A 19291-nucleotide genomic window follows, 5' to 3' on the forward strand; every position below is an offset into this window, starting at 1 on the left:
AGCAGCAGTGACAGCAATAGCAATAAATAATGATAACAGTAATAACAATAATGGTAACAGTCAGAGAACTCAGAACGAGAGAATGAGAATGCTTGAAGTGACAGTGTAATTTACCGTGCGGGGTGACCATGGGCAGATCTCTCCAGGGTGTAACCCTCTCAGCCTTGAGCTAAATGATTCTGGAATAGGCTCTGGTTCACTATGACCCTCCTCAGGACAAGCAGATGGATGGTGTAAACTGTCCATCCATCTTCCATCCCGCTTGTCCTAGTAGGGTCGCGGTGGCGGTGGTGTAAACCAGGTGTGAAAAACTTTTTCCTGGCCAAGAGCAACAATTATTATGGACAATTGATTGGAGGGCTTCAATGTATACAAAAAAAAAACAAAAAGAATCAGTGAAATATTGACTCATATGCACCTAAACTGGAGAATTATTTTATTTTAAAAAACTGATTATTTTAATTGCTGTAACAAGACAGTATTTAAAGTCATATCTGATTCACACTTCAGCACTAGAATTGAGAGCATTTGTGATTAGTACAGTTCATCCATCCAGTTTCAACAACTAACTGCTTGTCCTGAGGAGGGTCATAGTGAACCAGAGCCTATTCCAGAATCATTTAGCTCAAGGTTGAGGGGGTTACACCCTGGAGAGATCTGACACCAGTCCATCGCATGGTACCACACAGTTACCCAACCATTCGCACATTAAGGGCAATTTAGAAGCCCCAATCTACTTCAACAGCTTTGAGAGGAAACCCACGCCGAGTGGGAATCGAACCCATGGTCTGTCGCGCCACCCAGGTGCCGTGAGGTGGCAGCACGGCTCACTGTGTTACCAGGACATCTGGTAAGTATAGTATTTTCTAATAGTTTACAAATGTTCTTACAGGTTGCATTTTCCAAAATGGAGGGCCTCATGCAGCCCTTGGGCCACCACCACTATAAATTTAGCTAAAAAAAAAGTTAGCGCTATAGGGACACCAGAACCTCAAAAGATAATAAATAAAAAAAATAAATAAATAAGGCTTTAGAGCCCAGGTGCTGTGAGTACTGTAAATGACAGTGCTGGACTCCTTATGGAATTATATATTCTCAAGAAGGTGCTGTATCTATGTGGTGTCACGTGCAGTTTAAAGATTGCTGCTTTCCTGTGAAATGAATAAAAAATCTTGCTGTTCCAATTTAAATTTATACGGCAAGAGCAACATTTTGGGGACAAATCACAAATAGAGTATTGTTTCTCTCAACAAAGAATATCATAGACACAAAACCGGAAGCCATTTTCTACGATCTGTAGCTTCACTCAGTCAAATTAAATGGTTGTTTTCCCGCAGAGACAACCAGTTTTTTTACTTAGTAACCTGCTTTATTTTATACGAGGCAATAAACCGTGCTGACGCTGCTCAACCTATAGTATAGATTTTAATAAAAAAAACAAACATACACCTATATATTTTGTAACGCCATCATTACACGCAAAAAATCAACGTTACATTAAGATGACAACTTTGTAGAACAATGCTTGAGTGTGGACAATATAATTAGCATACAACATGACTCTTTGAGACGAACATTAACAAAACGTGTTTGTGTATTTTATTTATTTATTAAAAATTAGGACTACTTTACTGCGCGGACTAAGAGTTCGTCTGACAACCTTATAAATGAACCGCATAGGAGGTGAGGTCGCTGGTGCCGAAGGGCGGCAGGATTTTCACGTGGGGGGGGAATATACCTGTAACAGCGAAACATCTAGAAAGTTTCCAACGTCGATAGTACGTGGAAAGCGGGGCGTGAGCTAGTTGTTGATGAACGGTTCTGGTGAGTGTCGGACTTCGAAAAACCCTTTTTCAGTTGGTCTCCCAAAACAACTAACTTTTGTTGTTTAAAAACTTCAGTTTTTAGTTTATTATTCTGCGCTGTCTTCGGTGTTTTTTTAAAAGCAGTTTAAATAAATTTAGTTTTTGTAGGGCAATTGTGAAATTGAATATTTCGTTCGTGGTGTGTTTGACGCACGTCATTTTTTCTTTGCTTAGTCTAGAAGTCGGTTTATTTAATTAAACTGTGGAAAAAACATTTAAAATGTTTGATTTTGTCCGTCGCAGATTTTTTTTTTCCCCCCCTATGTTAATTCTGCTCTTTAGTCATTTGTAATTCATCATCTACGGTGGCCGCTAGGTTAGCTTTTCCTGGGTGGTGTGGAATTAAATTTTCATTTCAGGTTTTTTTTTTTTTTTTTTTTTTTTTTTTTTTTTTTTCTTTAATAGACAAAAATAATGCGTTTTCTCATCGTTAAAAGTTGAGTGTAGTCTACTTTAACTGATGAAAGCATTCTAGTGGCACAGCGGGGTAGACGTAGGTTTAAATCTGACTCTGTCTGTCTGTGTGTGGAGTTACTTTATGTTGTCGTGTGGGTTTCCTCCGGGTTCTCTGGTTTCCGCCCACAGTCTAAAGGTAAGTCTGGCAGGTGAATTTGGCAGTCTGTTGTCTTGTGTGTGAATAGGTGAGTGACTGCCCAGGCATCCTGTTCAGGGTGAACCCTGTTTCATGCCTTGTGCTTTCTGGAGACCCTCTGAAGTGCCTCAACTCTGCACTGTAAAGACAGTTATTGATAATGGAAGGGTGGATTAATGAGAATTTCTTCTGGTGCTTCCAAAAAACAAAATTACATACAGTTGCACACTAGAGAAACTTTTTATTCTTTTCTAGCTGTATGTGTGCATTAATGGTTTTCACACTGAAAATGGAATCTTGGGTAATTATCCATCCATTAAAATAAGCATACAGTATGTTGTCAATGAAAGATAATGGAGAAAAGTTTTTGCTCCCTTTTTGATTCTCATTCCCGAAGTGATACATTTTAAGTGGACTTTGTAGGGAAAAATGGTTTAACAAGTTGCTCAGTATCTAGTGTAATACAATTAATGCTGTTCCTGTAGCTCTCTGTCGTACCTCAGTGAGACGATAGCTGGATTTGCTTTGGTTCCTGTGTCATAGAAGGCTGGTTTGGTGCTTGCTCTGGAGCACAAAAGTGCTGACGACTGCAGTTTTCATAAAGTTTGAGAAACTTGTGTTATACAACCAAATGCACTTACAAGGGATTTCTTCGTTGCTCTGAAAATAAAGCTAGACTTCCTTCTGTAGCAGCCCAGTCAGGCAAACCAGCTAGTCCATTGGACCTATATCACTGAGGAAGGATTCATTCTCCATCATGCCCATTGTGTTTGAAGAGCTCATCATTTGATCATTTTCTCAACAGCTGTCCAAGATTGCTGTTGAGTCAGGACTGCTATTTAATGACCAGATGCTCAAAGCTGTGGCAGTGTTGTGTGGGGATAGCACATACTGTAGTTGCATGCAGGTCAGTGAAGCAGACTGATACTTTTTGTCAAAGTAAAAGGGCAGAATCGGCAGTAAATCATCCAGTGTCAGGTCAGAGCTCCCGATGAGTGCGACACTGGTAATTGATAGTTGACTTGTCTGCAGACCTTGCCTTCCTTTCTATCAGCACACATCTGGTGCCAGACATGTCAGTGGTTTTTGTGTAGGTCATCTTGTTGACACTTAGTTCCTTGGAGGAAGAAATATTCAGTGAACTTTTTATAGTTGTAATTTTTCTACGGTAACCTCCAGCCTTTGTATAATCAATTGTGAATCTGGCATTTGATACTACTTGTGCTTTCTTGGTCTCATCAGTTCAGTTCCTATGACTAGCCAGATCTGACAGTCTCCACAGATGAATATGTGAATAAAACATGTAAAGTTAAATGACACCAGTGGTCATTCATTTTATGAGTTTAGATACTGAGTGTGGATTGTCATGAAGGCAATTGGCAATCACATGAAAGAAGTTATGAATACAACAGAAAAGTTGTAAATGGGTCAAGTTTGACTGGAGCACAACTAAAGGGTTAAGTGTAAGGAGTGATATTTTGCTTTAACATTTACTTATTCATTTTTCCAAAGTGGTGTACATCTCCTAGAGCGATACAAAAATTGCATTACAGCTTGTAAACATTAATCATCTTAAACTTTGGAAAAAATAAGTGGTCTAGAGCATATTACTTGAAATGAGAACTTATGTTTCTTTATACTATTAAATACAGTACTAAATTGCTGAATTTTCCAATTACTATAAAGGCTGTGTTTGGAGTAGTGCTGTGATTCATTTTTGCCTTTCATAATGTTAAAGCCAATTTTTGAGTTCTCTGGTCTTTTTTTTTTTTTTTTTTTTTTTTTTTTTTTTGTATTGAATGTTGAGTGTAACTTTTTTTTTTTTTTTTTTTTTTTTTTAAATATTGTGAACACATTTTCCTAAATTCTCTGGCTCTGCTTTTTTCCTTTTATGTTAAAGCTGGGCAGTACATAACCAAAGTTATAGTGACTATATATTCACCTACACTTTACACTAGGGCTGTCACTATCAATTATTTTGGTAATCAAGTAATCAGACAATTTTGGCAAGTACTTGAGTAATTGTTTTTTATTCACAATAAAAATAGAATCAAGTGAACAATAACATATCATGCTTTGCATTTCAAAATTGAAAATAAAGCCATGGTTAATTTTTGTAAGGGTTATAATTCCTTGATTTGTGTGATTAGTAACCATCAAGCATACTAACCCAAGTGGGATGAAATCGCGATGAGAAAAGTAATGTGAACATTTGAAACATGGATATATTCACGCCTTAACTTCACATTTTGTCAGAGTTTATCATCTACATTCCATTAAATTGTGCTCTCTGATGGGTGTTTTAAGTGGTGAAACTCTTTATAATGCAAATATATCATACATATATCATGTTCTGTCTTGTTTAAAACGGCGTGCAAATGAAGAGTATTCAAAATGATTAAAGCTAGTAGTGAACTTACCGTGCTGGCGGAGCATCTATCTGTTACGCCTGATGTCGCCTTTTCAGGTGCTGTAGCATTGCAGATGTGCTGTTGTATTTAAGTTGGTTTTTGCACAGACTGCGGACAACTATGTTGTTCTTTTCTTCTAACGTGAAATGTTCCCACACCGTTGACGTTTTTTGCACGGACCCTCGTCTGTGCACCGCCGCCTTTCCGCCATTTTGCCGAGTACTCGACACGGTAAATTGTACTCTTTTAAACCGGGTACTCGAAATTGAGTAATTCTGACAGCCCTACTTTGCACAAGGAATTGTCATCCTTGTCTAACAATGGATGACATCGTACATGCACCTTTTTTTTTTTTAAAGAGACTGAAGTTCAACAGTAGGTTCCTGCCTACTGACTAACTAGGTAACCAGCTCTTCTCTTTCTAATCAGAATGTTGTCAGTGTTAGCAGTGGAATGTTACTAAATTAGACAACATTTAGTGAGCTCCAGTCACATTATTATATAGGTTCTGTTCAGGTCTGTATTTGAAGTGGTCTAATTTGCTTTACTCAGTCAAGCTATACAACTAGGCAACTTCAGAGAATGTGACTTTCTCTATAGGGTTCTACCTGTCTTTGGATTTGGAGAATTTTAGCTTGCTGACCTTTTTTTACATGTAAAAGTTTTTGTTAGTGGTACTTTCTGTGTTTTGTTATGGTGAAATTGCTGGTGTTGCAGTTAAGGATAATAACTTGTAACCTAAAGGTTGACTGTTTGGATCCAACCTCACTGTTCTATTGCCTTGTTCTGATCTCCTGTGGTGTAGTTAATACCCTGTTCTTTAAAATGGTTAGAATAGGTATTTTTATTTACAGAAATTTTAAATGACTAAATTCAAACCACATTAAAGTTGGAGTAGTCAAATAGTAGCAACTATGAGGTGTACAAGCAGTTATTAATGTAAAGATGCGTTTAAATGTTAGAGTACTTTACGTATTATAACTCTGAGGTTTTTACAGTGCCTAATGTGTGAATGGAAAGATGTCAGTATTACATAGCTTTTATTGAGTGTGACTTGGTGATTTTGGAGGTATGATAACAGAAGGGGGGAGGGTGTATTGCTGACAGCTTAATTTCACTCGGTTAACTGTCTGACTTCTGGATTTTTATGTTTTATAGTGCAAGATGAACAGCAGTGGCCCATCATACCCCCTGGCTTCCCTGTATGTGGGGGACCTCCACCCTGATGTCACAGAGGCCATGCTCTATCAGAAGTTCTCTCCTGCAGGGCCTATAATGTCAATCCGGGTGTGTCGTGATGTTATCACACGCCGGTCCCTTGGCTATGCCTACATTAACTTTCAGCAACCTGCTGATGGTAATTTTGCTGTTGGTTCAACATTCCTTAATATTGTCAGTATTTTTTTTTATTTTCTAGTAAATTTTGGTTCTGCATATAAGAAATGTGTAGAATCTCGTTTAACATTTTGAGGCTGATATTTTTTCCAACAGCTTTCTAATGAGGTGTAATATGACTGTAGTAGTGTATTTAACACAGCTGACCCTCCCACATTGCGGCTTCAGTTTTTTGTGAGTTGGCAACAAACTTTTAAATGGGGAATTTTTTGGGGAGCTTTGCAGCCTTGTGCGGGAAACAGTGTAGCACTGTAGACAACACGCGCAACAAAGTAAATGTAAAAAGTTTAGTAAGTCATTTATGCATTTTATCTTAATACTGTAAATATACACAATTTTTTGTAAAAAGTTACTTTGCAAAAAAAGAAAAGGATATCTGTGCTTTGGAATGCTAAAATGGTCTGTGATGTGTGTACAACATCTCCTCCTGCATAGTGATCTTGTGTCCCACGTTTATCTTGCAAACTTTTTGTGTTATACCTTATGTAATCATGGCTTTCAGAAAGTGATTCTAAGAGACTGAGAAAAGTGATGAACTTAGACCAGAAGGTTGAATTATTGGATAAACTTTGTTTGGGCATGTGAGCTGCTGGCTGCCATTATGGAGTCCGAGTCAAGAGAGGCTTTGTCATTTCAGCCATGTACAACAGTACGCAGTGAAACAAAATGACGTTCCTCCAAGATAATGGTGCTACATAAAACAGTTGGTGACACAGACTACATATATAGTGCAAGACTTGTACTTGAGTTAGTCAGCTATCTGGTGGATCAAAAAATAAACAAAAGGAAATGTGTGCAGCCATTGCTGCAGCTACACCAACAACTGCAAAACGTGCATAAACCACGAGATCGCTATCTCTCTCGTGCAGATACTGCAACATTTTTGTGGGCATAGGATTGCTATAAAGGACATTCCTGTAGATTCCATCATAAGAGAGAAGGAAAAGTGTACACATATCTAATTTCAGGGCAGCGAAAGCTAGTTTGCTTTAAGAAAAAAGGTTTAATGTGAAAATTAACGTTTGTGAATTTTTCTCATTTTTACTTAACGCTCACCTTAATATATGACCAGATAGCCTTAAAAACATCCTAAAAGTAGTCAAGTCTCAATTTTCTTAAGGTTCACAGTGCCCCCCCCAGATGGAAGTGCTTGGTATACTTTGCTCACCTAAGGGGGTTGAAAATTTTCTGTAGTTTTTCCACATTGCAGGGGACCTGAGCCCCTAACCCCTGCTATGTGGGAGGATCAACTGTATACATGCATTTTAGTGCTATGATTAAGGCTGTATGATAAGTTGTCACCTAGCCTTTCTTCCCCAGCTGAGTGTGCTTTGGACACAATGAACTATGAGGTCATAAAAGGTCGACCTATCAGGATAATGTGGTCACAGCGCGATCCTGGACTTAGGAAATCTGGAGTGGGAAACATTTTTATTAAAAACATGGACGAGTCCATTGACAACAAAGCTTTATACGACACCTTCTCCGCGTTTGGAAACATACTCTCTTGCAAGGTATTTGTTTTTAGTTTGTATTGGGGAGAGTGAATGTACGTCACAATCCTCTTAAAACTTGTTCTCAGACTTCATCCAAACTCTTTGGTCTGGCAGTTGTCAAAACAAAAATCTGTTAACTTAAATTATTGCATTTGATTCCCCCCCCCAGGTAGTGTGTGATGAGAATGGCTCCAAAGGATATGGGTTTGTTCACTTTGAGACCCAAGAAGCTGCCAACCGTGCGATTGAAACCATGAATGGAATGCTGCTTAATGATCGGAAAGTGTACGTATGACTATAAGAAAGCCCTTTGAACAAAAATTGATTAAAGTTTTTGAGGGAAATCGCTTGACAGTTTCAATCTGTTTGAGCCTTTTTCCCCAGTTTATTTCAGGAGGAGTTAATTGTAGTGTTGGCTGACTTCCATGTTTCCTGTTCAGCCTTTTCGGAATTGTTTTGGCAGTTGCAAATGATTATGGTAGCACTCTTGGGGAATGAGATCTGCTGTGCATTTTTTTTGTTTAAATAATTTTACAGTGGCCTGTCCATTGTAAAGCTACTGTATGCTACAAAAGTTGCAGTTAATGTTTTGTTTTTGCGCAGATTAGAGGCAGGTAGACAGGTGGGATCAGGCAAAACATGTTTCCTGGGAAAAATTTCTGCCCACACTTAGGTCAGTGCAGTTAATTTTTTTTTTTTTTTTTTATTGCTTAGAACCTGTTCATCTTTTTTATGTTTAAATACTGGCAATATAGTGTTGGATTGCACTGTCAGCTGTGTTCAACAAACGCAATTGGGACGGGAAATTGGTACCTTACTTTGTGACAGTGGCAAAAGTGACTTAGGAACAATCAGCAAAAGCTTAATACAGATGCTGCTCAGCTTATTCAAAGGTTAGTTTCTGTTAAGGCCTCAGATAAAGAACCTCATTACAGCTTCAAGACTCTCATTTTTATTAACCACTTGCCCTGTTCAGGGTTATAGTGGTCAAGAGCCTATTCCAGAAACATAGTCCCCAGGGTACAGCATTTTATCTTGAAGCAATGTCAGTTTATTGGGAATTCTTATAGGTTAAATTGTTGCAAATGCATCTGGCTACTTTGTTTGCTTTATTTCTTGTATGGAAATAATATTCAGACAATTGAAAAATACATACGCTGGGTCCTTGTTATGAGTTTGCAAACACACACAATGTTTTTGGTTTGTTTTGAATTGCTGTGATGGGTATACATGCCTCCATCTACTGAATGCATGTTTTGTAAATGTTTGTGTGTATATTTATACATTTCTGCCTTTAATGTATAGCCCCCCCCAAAGAATATTTTTTTCAGTTGCTGTCTACTCAAGTCTCCTGTGTATAGACTAATTTGATAACTGCCCAGTTTTAAATACTTTGAAGTTTAGTCAGTACTCTTAAATTAACTAACCTGGAAATACACTCTGCTTCCAGCAGGTGGAGGAGTAAGCTAAAGGAAGTTATGTTATCAGTAAAAGGCAGTACCAAGACCTGACAGCACATTTAAGCATCCTTCCAGTTAGTGGTGGGAATACTAGTGTAAACTGCCCAAAATAATCAATTAGAATTCATGACAAGGTTGCTTGTACACCTTACTTTGCACTCTTGGACAAGGTATGCAAATAGTTGTTTTGGCAAAAAATGCCATCTTTAAAAGAATAGTGTAAATTTAAGTTCACTTAAGTCATCCCACAGAAAAACTTAGTAAAATTGCTTGCTTCTGGCATTGGCTTTGACTTGCAGTTTTGTTGGCCACTTCAAATCCCGGAAGGAGAGAGAGGCAGAGTTTGGGGCAAAGGCTATGGAGTTTACAAATGTCTACGTTAAGAACTTTGGTGACGACCTTGATGATGGGAAGTTAAAGGATATATTTTCACAGTACGGTAAGAATCTGCTGGAAAATGGTGAGAACAGAAACTGGATTATTGGTATATTAATGAACTGCTTGTTGGACTTAATTTACAAAATCAGATAATTTAGTCATTTCAATTGCAAAAGATTTTCTATTTGTAAATCAGAACAAATGTTATACAGCTAGTGAAATAAGTGTACAGTATTAAAGTACTTGTCAGTTTGAGGTTTGTGAACAGAGACATTATTCCAGTAACTGTACAAGGTTTCTATGTTGTTTAAACTAGGAATGGAATCTGGAGCAGTATTACACATTAGCAACAAGTTGGATGAATATGGAAAGAAGTACATCTGTTTAATGCAAAACCAGTGTTGCAGGATGGTTGCAATCATTGCAACTTGCATTGCATTTAACAATTTGTTTTCTAGTTAAATTTACATCACTTGTATCTCGTGATTTGGAAGTGTCTGTCTGTCTGTCTGTCTGTCGATTAAGTTTCAGAACAGATGTCCCTTAATTTATTCATAACAAAGCGTGTGCTGTGAGGTAGGGAACATCATGGAAAAGACTCGTCTGTTTTTCAGGGTAATATTTACTACTTTAAATGTTGTTAGAAGTGGATAAAATGAACTACAGTCAAGACTTGTATGGCAAGTACACAGTAAATAAATTGACACATGTCTATTAAACACTTCTGATTAAACTGAAAGTGCCCATAAGCCAATACACTTGTGTGGTGGATCAGTCGCATCCTTGTTAGATGTGTTGTCTAGTCAGAAGTGATACAGGTTATCATTATTTAATGCCAAATATGTAATATATTGTCCAGTCATCTGTTAAACTGCTATGCCACTCTGTTGTAAAATCAGCTTTAATTTTGCCTCAGGTTAGAGGCACATTGTGCAGGGGGGAGCCCTGCAACAGACTGTTCCATTCAGTGTTCCCTATCATGCACATCCTATGTTTCCAAGATAGAGGAACACTGAGACCCAGTATTCTACATTTGGTTGACTTTAAAAGTCAGTGACTTAAGTGTGACATTTGTTATTAAAAAAAAAAAAAAAACTTTGAGTAAACCCTTGAGTAAATCAAGCCATATTAAGCTTTTATTAATAGTGATGTAGTGGTTGCACTTGAATGATTTTAGTTATGAGCAGACTTCTGGTGCCTGTTGTATTGATGTCCAAGTGTGTATGAAACCCGAAAATAACAATGCACAAGCAGGAACAAAATCTTGCATTTCAGGTGAATGAATTCAAATGGTATCCCTTACCAGTCTACATGCACTGCTGCTTTTGTTCACGCACTGCAGTTACCCATCTAAGTGGGTGGTTTAGTGGGTGTTTAGGGTAAACCCAGATGGACTGCTGAATTGTAAAATCGGTATAATTTGGAATGGTGTCCTTATAACTGAGTTATGAATGAGCAGTGTAACTCCTTAGTCAGATTTTTATACTGGGGATCCATTTGCTACTTCTAAATACTTTTATTTGGCTTGGTAAGTTTGCTGTACTAAAATGTTTACCTAAAGCAGTATGTGAAACTGGATGGTGCAAGACTGTGGGTTCAATTCCATTGGCAAAAAACAAAAATGCTGAGCAACGTTATGGCAATATGTACAGGCAGAACCCTCAGTGTGCGGGTGATGATGGACGAGCAGGGCCGGTCTCGTGGATTTGGGTTTGTGAACTTCGAGAAACATGAGGATGCCCAAAAGGTAAGGACAGGAGGGAAGTGTTTCATTATTTTTCTAATATTTGACTTCTTTTGTATGTCAATATTAAAAATTAGCAGAATTTTCTAAAAGTTGTTTTGAGAGGAAATTGATCAGATACTTTTCTTTTGAAAAGTACACTATGTGCTTATTTAGTTAAGGTTGCAACTGATTATGCTGGCATTTAAAGCTTTTCTATACTTCAGGCAGTAGAGGAGATGAATGGGAAAGAGCTGAATGGAAGAACTATGTATGTAGGGCGTGCTCAGAAGAAACTGGAGCGACAGGGAGAACTGAAGCGTAAATTTGAACAGATAAAACAGGAGCGACTTCATCGCTACCAGGTAGGAGTTTAGATGAACTTCAGACTTGGAATTAGAAATTAAAGTGCAGTGGAAATGTGGGGAAATAACCGTGATATTGGGTAAATCACTTCTGTAACAGAGCCTATCTTGAAAATTATAGACATTAGAGCTGGATTAAGCTTGTACCCAGTGTTATGTGGCAAAAATGAACTGTTCCCTAAATGCTCTGTAATATTTACTGGGTGTTTAACTTCCATTTAATACACGATTTGTAACACTGAAACATCAGCAAATGACAATTACAAAGGAATCTATGTAGTTTGTGTTAATTTTCGTTCACTAATTATTAAAGTAATTGCATATTGTCAGAACTGATGACTAGATGTTAATTTGACCTTGCATTTCCAGTTCATGCATTTATATTTGCAATAATTTAACAGTTGGTGGCTAATTATTCACTTTTTATTTATTCTTGATGCCTCCTGTTTTATGACTTATAAATGACATTCACTGTTTACTTTTAATTTAATGCATAAATTGGATTTTTGCTGAGATGTATGTCGTTTTGGACAAAAGCGTCTGCTAAATGAGTAAATGTTAGAGTAGTTTTTAAACATTTGTTTTGACAGTATTATAGTTATTATCTTAAGTGATTCACTTTTTTTTAGGGCATTGGCTAACAGCTTGAGTGCAACCATTTTTTCTTGCAAAATCACTTTACTCCCTCTCTTAGGGAGTCAATTTGTACGTCAAGAACCTAGATGATGGCATAGATGATGAGAAGCTGAGGAAAGAGTTTGCGCCATATGGCACCATTACTAGCGCCAAAGTAAGTTGTCCTCTGTCAAAAGGAAGTCTTAAAACTTAATGTCTCAAGTTTAGTTTATGTGTAGTTGCACACATTTATTTTTAGGAGGCTGGTTTTCAGTTTTCATTCTTGTACCCCAAGGTGTATCCTGGTTTGTATTTGAATTTCTTTAAATTAGTCTTAACTACTTATTGATTTAATGGCATGGTTTAAAACCACTGAAGTTAGTTGTGTACAGTCATTGCCTGGCTAACATATACAGTCATAGTGCAGTTTTACAAGTACCACTTTTGGGACCTTGTTCAGTAATGCACACCATAATAGCTGTGCTCAAATGTTTGCCTCTGCATAGGTAAAATGCACACATGTGCATTGCTTATTTATTAAAAATATACAATGCACAAAGAGTACAGCTGTTTTCCTGTGTACCACAGTTATGTTCCATGCTTCAGCCTTTTAAGCGGCCATTGATTGTCCTTGATTGTCATTTATTGTAAGCATTCATTGGAAGACATCACATTTAGTGAGTATAGCAAACTGCATTATTACGCTATCAGGAGTCCAGGTGCTTGAAATTTTGCATTAATTGAAACCACTTCATGGTTTGTCTTCAGCTGAATCCACATCTTTATATTGCTATAAAGACTTTATATTGTTATATCTAATGACAAGAGTACAGAACATTTGTATTCCTCCAGGTCTTGCAGTGCAAACATTTGCAGCAACAGGAAGTGTTTAATTGGAACCTTTGCTGCTAGAGGTGATAGCCAGTTATTGCTCCTTCAGAGTAAATTACCTTTTTCACACCTATGATTGCACATCTTCTGTACTAAAGAAATAATGTAAAAACTATACTTTTTTCGTTCTTAGACACCATTCATATGCTACTAGAACTGACAAATGATTTTTTTTAAAGCTGCAAAAAAACTGAAATGGTGGTGGTACATTTTTATGACACTATCTGTGACAAATGGAAGAAAGCTTTTTAAAATGCAACTACACTAACAAATCTTAATTCTTCACATACAATATGTAGCTGTATGCAAATGTTTGAAATTTGAGGTTTTTGAAACATTCAGATGGTGAGTCTTGAAACAATGGTTTGAATTTAATTCAAGTCATTATAACAGTGTAGCAAAGTCACAAATATTTTCTCTTGCTTCTCAGAGCATGCAGTATCTCTAATGTAACTTTTGTGGAGTCACTTCTGTTACTCCTGATAATAAACTGGTTCTGGCCTAGAAAACAGTCAAAAGATGTACTCCCCGATATCTACAAGGCCTGATTACTCACTATGCCCCAACGAGACTGCTATGCTCGTTCACCACTACCTTCTTGGTGAAGGTCAAGAGGTCTACAGTCAAAATGAGTTTTTTTTTTTTTTTTTTTTGGTTCTGATACAGATGTTGTGGAATGATCTTCCTCTGTCAGTTAGAACTACTGAACCCTTCAGCTGTCAAGAAGGTTGTGAAAACTTTGATTTCTCTCCCCTCCTCAAAGAATGTGGACCATGTTTTTAATTAAAAACTTGTACCACTAATACTTGTATTTATTGCAACCAAAGTTGGATCTTTTGCTTTAAATTCTTTGCCAGTATGTCTTGAATTTCTCTTCAATAGGCTTACCAGTGATTCATGTTTTAAAGCAGTAGTAAATGAACCATTGTCTTTTTTTTGTAGTAGATCTCTAAATATGTTTCCTTTTGCAGGTGATGATGGATGGGGGCCACAGCAAAGGTTTTGGTTTTGTATGCTTCTCCTCCCCAGAGGAGGCCACAAAAGCTGTGACTGAGATGAATGGCCGCATTGTTAGCACAAAGCCTCTCTATGTAGCTCTGGCCCAAAGAAAAGAGGAGCGTAAAGCCATCCTCACTAACCAGTACATGCAGCGGCTGGCCAGTGTCAGAGCTTTGCCTGGTCCAGTCATTGGCTCCTACCAGCAGTCTTCAGGATACTACATATCTGCCATGCCTCAGGTATGTTATGTGGAGGACTAACATGTTGGTGCTGTAATTTTAGTCCACTGTGTTATACATACTGCTTCATGTTCATTTTCAACTGTAACCTCTGTCTAGTGGTATAAAAGTTTCACCTCTGCTAATTTCTGAAACTTTTGTGGGTAGGTCTTCAGGGAAGTTGCAGATACTTAAGGTTCAGTTTTTTTTAAAAAAGGTGGAAATGCTCATCACAGCAGATGCATTTATTTCTAAACATTGTATGGAATTTTTGGAGGATTTGGATTGTGAGGAGTCACTTTGTAAATATGAACTAGAGTTCAACTCTGCAGTTCTAATAGATGTTGGTCATGAGACAAGTAATCTGTAAAATTCAGATTTTTCATCACCACAGTTCTTAGAATTTTGCTTGCTTGTTTGGAAGAGGTAATGCTTGAAATGATTACATTTTTGCAGGATTGATTTTTAGCCCTTTGAGCTTTACCTTTCACAAAGGAAATTTTCATGCTCAGAACACTGGATTTTTTTTATGCTTGAATTGATATTAGTTTGTTGAACTGTTCCAATTAATACAAAAACATAGCTGCTTTGTAAATATGGAATGTGGAAAAACAAGGGTTTATCTAGATTAGCACTGACAGGAGTACACGTACTTGGACCTAAACTTACAAAAGCCATTCAGACATGAACTGTATAAGTGTATTCACTGTCACAATCAGAAAGCTTTAACACGCCCCTTTATTTATGTACAAGTTAGTTTGCTGTAAGACATTTTAACTTTTTATCCAGTACAGGTCTCAGTATTCCCTCAATTTGGAAGCCCCCGGTGAAGTCAGGGCATACCATGTAAGAAACTTCAGTCTGTTAAGGGGCTTTTATTAACTTGAAGCAACATTAAGTCTATTTTGAAATGACTGAATTTCTCGTGTGTTGAATCATGCTTTATGCATTTACGACAGGGCCATGTTCTGTGTTTACATTTCATATAATGTATACATCTAACATTTCATGCCTTTTTGTAGTTCTGCAGTTTTCAATATCAACACTTTTTCATGCTGTCAGTAATTGCAAACTAATTAAGATTGGGTTATATGCAGCCGTTTGCAGTAATGCTTTCTGACTCCCCAGCCTCAGAATCGCTCTTTCTACGCCCCCAGTGCTGTTAGCCCAATTCGCACAGCTCCTCGCTGGACTGCTCAGGGCCCTAGGCCGCAGGGTGAGTTTTAGTTGTAAGGGGTGAGGATGATTCTGCCACATAACTTTTCTACAAATCTCCTTTCAACAAACTAATGTTCCATCTTAATGATCTGTTTCAATGTCCTATTCTCCCTCCTGTCAGCTCAGTATTCAGCTCAGTTTGTCAGGGCTGCTCCCACACGCAGAGCTTCAACCCCCATTAGCACGATGAAGCAGGCCTCCACCCAGGCCCCACGAGGCATTACCAACACACAGAGAATGGGTGAGATGTCTGGGTGTTTAATGGCTTTTCCAGTCACATTTTTGGAAGTTATTTTTGGAATCCTGTAACCATGTACAGTTTGTAATTACTGTTATTGTACTATTTAAGTATTTGTACTTTTTGTCCTAGCCCAAATATGTGTAATATATTTTGGAAATGCATGTCCATGACAACAGAGAAGTGCACACACGCCAAAACACTGGGTAACAGCCTCACTAATAGAGTGAGAATCATTTTTGATAGTTTCCCTACAGTGAGAGTGAGGGGTTGTGACAAGGTACTGAATTTAGGAATGTGAAATATGCAGAATAAATATTGAAGGACAACCCTTCCTGTTTTGATATGTGTAACATCTTTGTCTTTGCATTAATGTTGACTCCTCTCCAGCAAACATCGGCACACAGACAGCCGGTGGCCGTGCCCCTCTTTGTGCTACGGTGGTTCGGGGTGTGAACCAATACAAGTATTCTCTGGGAGTCCGGAATGTGCAACAAGTTGTCCCCATGGCAGCCCAGGCAGCTGTTCATCCAGTAGGTATTACTGTTCCTATAACCTTTGTTGTAATGAGTAAGCTGTGATGTTTGTGGACAGCAGGTAGCATAGCGTTTAGAGCCTTTGGGCACAAAGGTGGCAGGTTCAAGTCTCACCTCCAGCTGTAGTACCCTTGAGTAAGGTACTTACCCTGAATTGCTCCAGTAAAATCACCCAGCTGTATAAATGGGTCAATAACTAAATACCTGATCATTGCCAAATGAATAAATGTGAATGTTTTACATTTTCTTAACTTCAAAGTGAAGAAAATGAAACGGTGTGTAGGAGAGGACAAGAACATGTGGTTGTGCATGGCCAGAAGAGAGGAGGGAGATGCACAAAAATGTCAGAATTCACATTGCAGTGGCTACATTTGCTTGCAGGTGATGGAGCCTGCTGTTCATGTGCGTGGACAGGAGCCCCTCACTGCCTCCATGCTGGCAGCTGCACCTTTAATGGAGCAGAAGCAGCTACTGGGTATGTATGGGAGAACTTGCTTTGTGTTTTTTCTGAATAGTATGTAGAGGGTTCAGGTGTCTATTTCCCAATAGTTACCTGTTGCTTGTAAAATCAATTTTCAGTGAGGCTGCAATTTGCTTTTTGTTTCTAATTTTTATTTGTGTTGCTCAATGTTTGGTGTGGGACCTGGTTGTAGGTGAGCGGCTGTACCCGCTGATCCAGACTCTGCAGCCCACTTTGGCAGGCAAAATCACAGGCATGTTACTGGAGATTGACAACTCTGAGTTGCTGCACATGTTGGAGTCTCCGGAGTCACTCCAGTCAAAGGTATTTAACACCTATAGCTCTTGGTGTTTGCACATGTATTTAAATAACAGCTTTCTTAGCCCTGGGTTCCTTATAAGGTGGAGGAGGCAGTTGCTGTGCTTCAGGCTCACCAGGCAAAGGAAATCCCCCCAAAGAAGTAACTTCAAGAATTTCCCTTTAGGTGAGTTTCTTTTCATATAAATTCAAATAGTAATATGTTGCACATCATGAGGACTTAAATGCTTAGTTACTTACACATACCAAAACACGAATCCTACTCGCCCAGAATTCATAAATTAAGAATGGTGACTCGATGGAGGCTATTAAACTCATTTAAATAACTTGTAGATAAATAACCATCTTTTATGCTTCAAGATGATGAAATGGTTAAACTGTAACTTGACAAAAACACTTTTAAAACTCAAGACTTTGTTTTGAGAAATTTCCTTTGTCTAATATGCAGTCCAAATTTGCCAGTAAATGTATTTATTTTTTTACTGTAAACTAATGATAAGTTAATGATTTGTGGTTGGATAAGATTTTTAAGCTTTAGAGAAGAAACTGCTGAACTAATTTCACAAAACACATACAATCCTACACAATACAGTGGTATTTGTGTAATGTGCTTTCAGAAATATCTGCATTGTGCATGTGCTGTTGGAAACTTAATTTCCTGTAGGTAATTGAAAAAGTGCTTTGTATGTAATAAAACCTAGTTCACGAAAAATGCTAAGGTACTATAACTGGTAGCAAAATCAGTACTCGGTCCTGCAGACTCTCGTTTTAATGCCGCTGACAGGTTAATCTGAAACGTCCAGTGTTTGCCAGCCTTAGCTTACCTTTCAGCTTCTTATCTACATAATAATAGATAAAAAAAAAAGATGTCCCTTGATTTGACATGTCATGTAAAAAATCTTCAATCTAGCTTTAGTAAAATACATTAAAACTAACGTTAAGTATCAATTTAAAATGATAAATATGTATACGCCTTTTCAGTGCTGATTGTCATTCCATAAACATCCAACATTCTTTATATTGATCTCTAGCCCTCTGGAGCAGCTGATAACAGCTGTAAATATTGTGCAGTCCTGAACACTCTTGTTTCTATTCTCTGTGCATTTAGCTTTAAACTGATGTCTGTATATGTAAATAAAGTTAATTTTTGCTCAGCAACAAACTTCAGTCAATGAAAGTGAAGAAAATGCAGCTGAAAATTGACTCAAATGTTTGTCTTGAAGAAAGTCATTACAAGTGTTTAATTAAGGAACAAGTGTTTTATAGCTGACAGTGTAAATGTAAACTTGTTTGTAGCCCACTGCATTACTAAACATTCAGAATTCATATACTCGGCATGTTCAGGGATTAGAGGGGTGCGCAGCCAGTTCAGTGAAGCAGGCAACTGAGAGCACATTCACTGCTAGCACTTGTGAAGCAGGTAATGAATCTTAATTTCAAATGTAAAGGCGCACAAGACTTCAAAATGAATGTTATAAATTGAGTCCAACAGCTGTTAAAAAAAACCGTGAGTAATTTCTGACACTGAATATTTTGTATTGTTTTAATTAAGGAAATTAAAGATGACACTGGTTTTAATTACTGTAATGCTTGCGCTAGATGGATTTGATATTATAATGTTTTGCAGGAAATTTCAGCGACGAAGCTATCCTGAGTAAGGTTTATATTGAGAAGGAGGAAAATGAGAACATGCGAAAATTAGTTGTAAACAGTGCATTGCCAGCTTTCATTTGTAAATAGCGTAAAAGGCTTGGAAAAATTAATGCCAAAACCCAGCATGCTGTTTACAAAACGTTGTTTGCTTTTGTTTAAAGTTAGGGAATGGAATTTGTGCATTAAAAACCTTAAATGGGTCTTGGTGTTTTTGTTTTGCTGGGTTGTTGTGTAATAGTGGATTCATATTTGACCTTTCTGGCTCATTTTGTGTATATTAGTTTTTGCTGATTATTATATCTTTTCATCATATATAAATGAATCCAACAATATTCAGAATTCATTGTGTTCACATTTACAGTACTTTTTTTTGTACAGGGTTATGTTCGAGCAGTGTTGTTTCAGTTCATTGATTTCCACATGTCTCCCCCTCACAAATAAAAGGTACTACAGTTACCTT

General features: G+C 37.6%; 1 protein-coding gene across 7 annotated transcripts; it reads left to right on the plus strand.

Annotated features, from left to right (window-relative positions):
* The first annotated feature begins 803 nt into the window (after positions 1-803).
* Positions 804-19291, plus strand: pabpc1l (poly(A) binding protein, cytoplasmic 1-like). 7 transcript variants are annotated; one of them, XR_001965849.2, is made up of 19 exons: positions 1789-1824; positions 3263-3364; positions 6027-6225; positions 7584-7777; positions 7929-8044; positions 9519-9658; positions 11250-11344; positions 11548-11685; positions 12380-12475; positions 14163-14429; positions 15198-15254; positions 15537-15624; positions 15748-15867; positions 16255-16397; positions 16782-16875; positions 17054-17184; positions 17262-17344; positions 18523-18598; positions 18806-19291. XR_001965849.2 is itself a non-coding variant. In XM_018745661.2 (18 exons), exons 2-17 carry the CDS (start codon positions 3308-3310, stop codon positions 17322-17324), a joined length of 1998 nt encoding a protein of 665 aa, XP_018601177.1. In that variant the 5' UTR covers positions 1789-1824; positions 3263-3307; the 3' UTR covers positions 17325-17344; positions 18523-18683. The 7 variants fall into 7 exon arrangements, 5 of the variants coding, with proteins under 5 accessions (XP_018601180.1, XP_018601179.1, XP_018601181.1 ...); XM_018745661.2 differs by lacking the exon at positions 18806-19291 and having other exon boundaries at positions 18523-18683; XM_018745662.2 differs by lacking the exon at positions 18523-18598 and having other exon boundaries at positions 1790-1824.

Source organism: Scleropages formosus, chromosome 1, assembly GCF_900964775.1.
Source record: "Scleropages formosus chromosome 1, fSclFor1.1, whole genome shotgun sequence".
Taxonomy (NCBI): Eukaryota; Metazoa; Chordata; class Actinopteri; order Osteoglossiformes; family Osteoglossidae; genus Scleropages; species Scleropages formosus.

Bases quoted from the DNA above. Each gene is read 5' to 3' on its own strand.
- pabpc1l (XM_018745661.2), top strand. From the start codon at position 3,308: ATGCTCAAAGCTGTGGCAGTGTTGTGTGGGGATAGCACATACTGTAGT. The intron at 7,778-7,928 runs GTATTTGTTTTT...TCCCCCCCCCAG, and splicing joins GAAACATACTCTCTTGCAAG to GTAGTGTGTGATGAGAATGG. The intron at 16,398-16,781 runs GTAGGTATTACT...ATTTGCTTGCAG, and splicing joins CCCAGGCAGCTGTTCATCCA to GTGATGGAGCCTGCTGTTCA.